Source organism: Hydra vulgaris, chromosome 11 (genome assembly GCF_038396675.1).
Source record: "Hydra vulgaris chromosome 11, alternate assembly HydraT2T_AEP".
NCBI classification, from domain to species: domain Eukaryota; kingdom Metazoa; phylum Cnidaria; class Hydrozoa; order Anthoathecata; family Hydridae; genus Hydra; species Hydra vulgaris.
Genome location: NC_088930.1, coordinates 40,021,169 through 40,027,500, shown reverse-complemented (window position 1 = coordinate 40,027,500; position 6,332 = coordinate 40,021,169). Strand labels below are relative to the sequence as shown.

The 6,332-nt window shown below is 27.3% G+C and overlaps 1 protein-coding gene across 1 annotated transcript in view; it reads right to left on the bottom strand.

The window, feature by feature from the left end:
* Positions 1–5,009, bottom strand: part of LOC136087639 (mitochondrial inner membrane m-AAA protease component paraplegin-like) — a 37,079-nt gene extending 32,070 nt beyond the window's left edge. Inside the window, 2 exon segments of the mRNA XM_065811063.1 lie at positions 4,688–4,746; positions 4,857–5,009. Of these exon segments, the coding sequence (XP_065667135.1) occupies positions 4,688–4,746; positions 4,857–4,952 (155 nt within the window). The 5' untranslated portion in view covers positions 4,953–5,009.
* Between the last annotated feature and the right edge of the window lie 1,323 nt (positions 5,010–6,332).

Below are 6,332 nucleotides of genomic sequence, written 5' to 3'. Positions count from 1 at the left end.
TTAGTAGGGTCATGTCTTCCTCCTTATCTGGAGCCAGCCCCTATCGTGATTTTTTTTAAATAAGAAAATTTAAATGTTTTTTTTCATTAATTTTTTTTGTATTGTTTTATACAAAACTAATTTATTTCAGTAATTATATATTTTTGAAATGATTTGTTTTTAAAGTTTTTAGATTTTTTTTATTTGCAAATGATTTTTATTGCTTTCTTGTAAAAAATGTATTTACTTTTTTTTATGGCAAAAAATTAATATATTTTTTTCGCTAAAAGTAATTGTTCAAGCATATCAATTATAAAATAATTGTTCAAGCAAATCTTCTAAATTTTATCGCAAAAATTGTAGTTTTTTTTATATAGCGTTGTATAATTCTTGATATGGTAGGTGATTATGAACATTATATGATTAGCACAGAAATATTATTGGATCGTTTTTATTTTATTATATTTTTTCTCTAAGAAACCAAATAGGTTACCCCAATTAATAATTAAAAGTTATTTAGCCCTAGGGAATGTTTGTTTATGATTTATTTCTAATGTGAAAACGATGTAGATAGATTCAAGATTGAAAAAGAAAAAAAAATACTTAATTAATTATTCTTGATCCCGAAAAATTAAAAATAGCATTAAAAAAAAAATTTAATTAATAATTTAGTATCATTATTCCGCGCTAAACCCAAAATTTATATTTGTTACAGTTTTGGAGTTTTTAAAGTTAAAATTTTTCTTCTAATCACGGTATGGGAAGATAAATAATTAATTATTTATCTTCCCATACCCTAATCATATTTTCTGTATTTGCCAATGTTACAAAAGTAAATGGTACTAAATTCAGATAAGTAGTTGTCAATTGAATCAATTCTTTAGGTACAGAAAAAACCTTGATCAGTCTAGAATACCAAAAGATAAGGATAATGTTCGAAATGTGATGAATACCATTGATGCAATGATAAATCCATTTACTATTAGAAAGCCAAAGAACTACTCAATATCTCAACAGGTTCTATTGCTCCCACTGATATTGAATCTGATCTTCGTAATGCCCATGATATAGGTGATAAACAATTTACCTCATTCGTAAAAGAGAAACTGTTGTGTGAAGATCCTGATATATTTTCCACAATAAAGCGAAATAGTTTGAAAACATTTGCTAGGTTAAAGCAGGTAACAAAATCTAAGTCTTTAAATGGTAAACTAGTTACATTAAAGAATGACAGAGACTTATTTGTTAGGCTAGTGCTAATTGGTAAAGATAGAGAAGTCGATGTAAAGGCAATTTTATCATATTCATTGAGAGTGTATCCAGCCTTTATCGACAATCACAGGGTCACTTGTAAAAACATGTAAAGCCAAGTTACTAAATGTTATTGAATCAAAATGTAATGATATTACTGTGACCACTATTCCTACAGACAACGCGCTACTCATTGATGCTATGGCAATTTTACTAAGCTTAAAAGCAATAGCGGGCACATTCAAGGAGCTAGCAAATGAAGTATTTAAACAAGTAATACGATTAGCTGATTACCATAAATCATTTCGTGTTAAATTTGTATCTGATTGCTACCCATTAATTAGCACAAAGAATGCTGAAAGAGAAAAAAGTGCACAATCCGGTGTACAAGCATTTACCACCTATAGTGCTACTCAACAGGTACCAAAGCAATGGAAAAAATTTGTCTCTCGGACGAAATAAGGTGGGGCTAATAAATTTTCTATACATATCATGGTGTGAGTGTGATTCACAAATTCTTGGCAACATAACTCTCTCCGTAACACACACAAACTTGTGTAACAAAATTCAGTCAATTGACAACCTTATTGTTGTAAGTGAAGTTCATGAGCTTGCCAGTGACCACGAAGAAGCTGATACTAAGTTGATTTTAGTAAACAGCACTGCACTATCAAACTGTTGCTATTAGTAGTCCTGATACTGATGTATTTGTGTTTGTTCTGTCAACTTGCCTTCCGTCAACTATACACTTCAATTCTGCTGTTGGTAACAAACGCCGTATCATTAACATAAAAAAACATGAACCTGATCTTGGTAAAGATTTTCGATTGCTATGACTGGCTTTCATTTGTTTACAGGTGACGATTTTTGTTTCTTTAGAAAATATTGTAATGTTTAGACGGGGTAAAACTGTGAATTCAGATTTTTAAATTTATTCAAGTTTATATTTATAGTTGTTATTTAGGATGCGGTTCAACAAGTGCATTTTATGGAAAAGGAAAAGCAATAGCTTTCAAAGTCCTACGGAAGAAAGCAAAATATTTAGAAGCTTTTAAAACTCTAGGTGATTCAGTACCACCATCTGATGAACTAATAAATATGCTGGAAATATATGTCTGTGATTTATACGGGGATGAACAAGAAGAATCAGTTAATGTAGCTCATTACACATTATTTAAATCTGGTAAATTTAGCGAAGAAATGTTGCCGCCGAAAGACTTGCTTGTGCAACACATAAAAAGAGCTAATTATGAAGCTTTTATAAGAAAAAGATTACATGTAGCATTGATTAATCCGCCAAGTCCTTTTGGAAATGGTTGGTTTAATGATCAAGGTTCCATTGCCATATCTTGGATGGAATCGCCTGCTGCACCAGATTTGGTGCTTGATTTTGTTGAATGTTATTGCCGTGGTAATTTCTCTACAAAAAAATGTTCATGCAAAAATTGCTTAACATGCTTATAATTTGCACAGATCTTTTCAAATGTAATGTCTGCAACAATGACCATCCCAGGGAGGAGGATGACGAATAGTCAGATAAACTATCCGAGTCAGAGTCCGATTGCGATAGTAATACAGAATAAATGTTTAATTTTTTTTTATTATATCATTGCTATTTTTATATTTTCGGACATTGAACTGTGAGATAAGCATTAACAGTAGTAATGAAAATAAAAAATTCAGCTATAATAATATTTATGTTTTAAATACAATACTCTTTTGAAGCGGAGCATAAATATGGTAACTGATAATTATCCTAAGAAAACAGCATACAAAAATACAAAGGTGTAGAAGTCAGGTTACTTATATCATAAATTGTCCAAAATTTTATATAAAATTGGCAATTTATTGAGGAATACACTAACGAAATTTGAAATCACAAATATTATTTATTTGGGGGTAATTAAACAGAAAGCAGACTTAGGTTTTTTTCAGTTAGTTGAAACCGTCTCTGTTAAAATGAAAGGATGGTTTTTATATACGGCAAATGTTTGACCTCAGTTATCCGGTTACTGTGACTCTAAAAATCTGGGATCTTTTGGGTATTATATTAGGTCATTTAGATCTTCAAAATAATGCTTTCGAAAATTAGTTACTAAATGTGTCTAACGAAACTCTTTTCTGAAGCTTTTTTCTGTTAACAGACGCCGGCCTAATATATATGCATATATATACATATATATATACATATATATACACATTGTTTTGCAGCAATGATGTCTCTTAATTATTTTTTTAGGACATAAGATATTTGAACTTTACTCATAGTTGCAAAAGTTGAATCAATTTTAGTTACATATTTTGTGAGATGACTTTTGTGCACATAAGGAGTAATTTAAACCAAAAAAGTCAATTTTGGAGTAATTTAAACCAAAAAAGTCAATTTTTGGGACAATTGGTGGGGTACCGCTGCCTAAATTTTTTTTTAAAATAGCCCCTATATATATATATATATATATATATATATATATATATATATATATATATATATATATATATATATATATATTTATATATAGACACACACACACACACATACACACACTGGCAACAAAAAACAAATTTGTCCAGTTTTGCTGTGATAGCATTACTTTAAATCCTATATATGGTAGTAGATTTTTACATTATTCTGTTGCAAACATATCATATAGGCGAGCTACCATCTAATAAAAGAGAATTTTTTTCAATAGAGTTTGATTTTAAAGTGATAGCTGAGAATCTGTAAGTTAGTTAAAAATATAATAATTAAAAACTAAGGAAATAGAAGGACCAAAAAACAACGCATATAAGAAGCCAATTTTATGATCAATGTAGATTTAAATCTAAAAAAAACTAAGTAATATAAAACTAATAATGAAAATTAAGATAAATAGAAACTAATGTTTCAAAAATACAATACATAGTATTTATATAATATGGAATAGTGCAACTTTTCTTCTTCTGTGTTTGTAATGTGCACTTTGTGCAGTGAACTTATAACTGTTTTTTTTTTTTTTTATATATTATATTCTAATATATTGAATATATTGCATGTTTGTTGTTATATTGAATAATTAAAGTAAGAAATAAAATTTGTTTTAATAATAAAATTCTGGCGAACTGGTTTTACACTTTGTAAATGGTCTTCTCAAAAATGCAATGTAAAGTAAATGTAAAAAAAAATTATATGTACAAACAAGACTGTCAAAAAGCTTTTCCACAAATTTTTTAGTTAATTTAAGTAGCAAGATTTTTGTTCCAGTAACTTTTGGAATACAAAAATTGCTAAACTCTCATATTGTTGCACTCATATATTCCGTAAAAAGTCATTTTTGATTGCTTTTAAAAGGAATTTTCAATATAAAGCGACTTTGAAATTTGAGATAACAACTTTAGAATTATACGTGGAAACAATAACAAAATTACAAAACAACTTAAAAATAAAAAATCTCAAAATAAACCTATTTCAAAAAATTACTTTATTCCCTGCTTAGATCCTGGTTTGATTACTGTTGCTTTGGCAACTGTATGACGTAACTATAAAAGAAAAAAATTATATGTACAAACAAGACTGTCAAAACAAGTTAACAAATTTGATTAATATTTTACAAGCAAAATCATAAAATTAAAAAAATCAACATACTTACAAATGGATTTCCAAATGAACCAAATCCTAGACCTCCTTTAGTTTTATTAGAAATGAAGTAAAAAATAAATGCCAGTGCTGCACCTCCTATCATCATAATTTCCAGTAGAGAAAACCTACACAATGAAAAAAGAGATAATATTTACATACATTTGTTAGATGTAGTCAGGAACAGCATGTAATTGCATGTGTGTGCCTCGGTGTACACCTAAACATAGAAACATGTCATTCAATAACAAGTCTTAACATAATTTAGGTCATAAAACTTATTATTACACATAAGAACTTTAACCAAAGTTTAAAAACAATATTAAGAAACCTGTTGCCAAGTAAAATTAAAAAAACTAAATTTTATATTCATGCAATTTGCATCAAAATATACACTAGTTAAACAACAATTAATTTAATAAATAATATTTATTAAATTAATTGTGATGACAGTTTTACTTTTTAATGACCTCTTGCTTTGGTGCTGATTTTTAAAATAATTTTAATAATTTTTAATTTCTTTAATATTTTTTTTGTTTAGTAAATGAAGTTTTAATAATACTTTAAACAATTCTTTGTAGAAAAAAATATTAAAATTTTTGAACTTTGAATTTTTTTTAATTAAATCAAGAAAAGAAGAAATTAACTTTTTGTTTAAAATTTAATTTTTCTTTTCTTTTGAAAGGCCATGGATAACCTCTGCAAAGAAACAATTCAACAAGCAAGTCAAAATTCAGAGTTTTTTTTCAGATTCAAATTAGTAAATTGAGATTAACAATCTTTTAAGATGTTTAAAGATGAAAACAATCCAAAGATGGAAACAATTTGAAAGATGGAAACAATTTGAAAAAACTCAAGTTATCTTTATTTATAATTGTTTATGCGACATGATTGATCGCAAAAAGTGACCAACAGTGCCCTCTGTACACAACTACACCTATACACACATACTCAGCAATACAGGAGTACTGTTAATAGGTACACATAGTTATTATAGTTTCGTTTTAAATTTACTTATAACAAATGTTTTGTTTTGTTTCTTCAAAATTATGAACTAGAAATACATATATTTCTCAGCTTACTTGTTCAATCTTGGGATATTTATAAATATCAACATATGATCTTATATATTTTTTTTGATCATATATTTAATTATTTAATATTAAATATAATATTGAAAAGCTTTGGATATTTATACAATATTGAAAAAGTAATATAAAAAAATATCAAACTTATTGAGCACTGCAAAATAATAAAATTGAATTAACTATTGTTCTTTTAAAAAAACATAAACAGCATTTTAATATCATTTTCATCTATTTTTATAAATCTGTCTATTGTAAAAACATAAAAGCCAAATGTCTCAAAATCTTGCTTCTGACATTGCTCTTGTGTTCAAGCACAAGACATTTAAATTTTTCTTTCTAAAACTGATTAACATTTATTGCAAGGTACGCCATTTGAAAATTTTGCACAAACAATGATTATA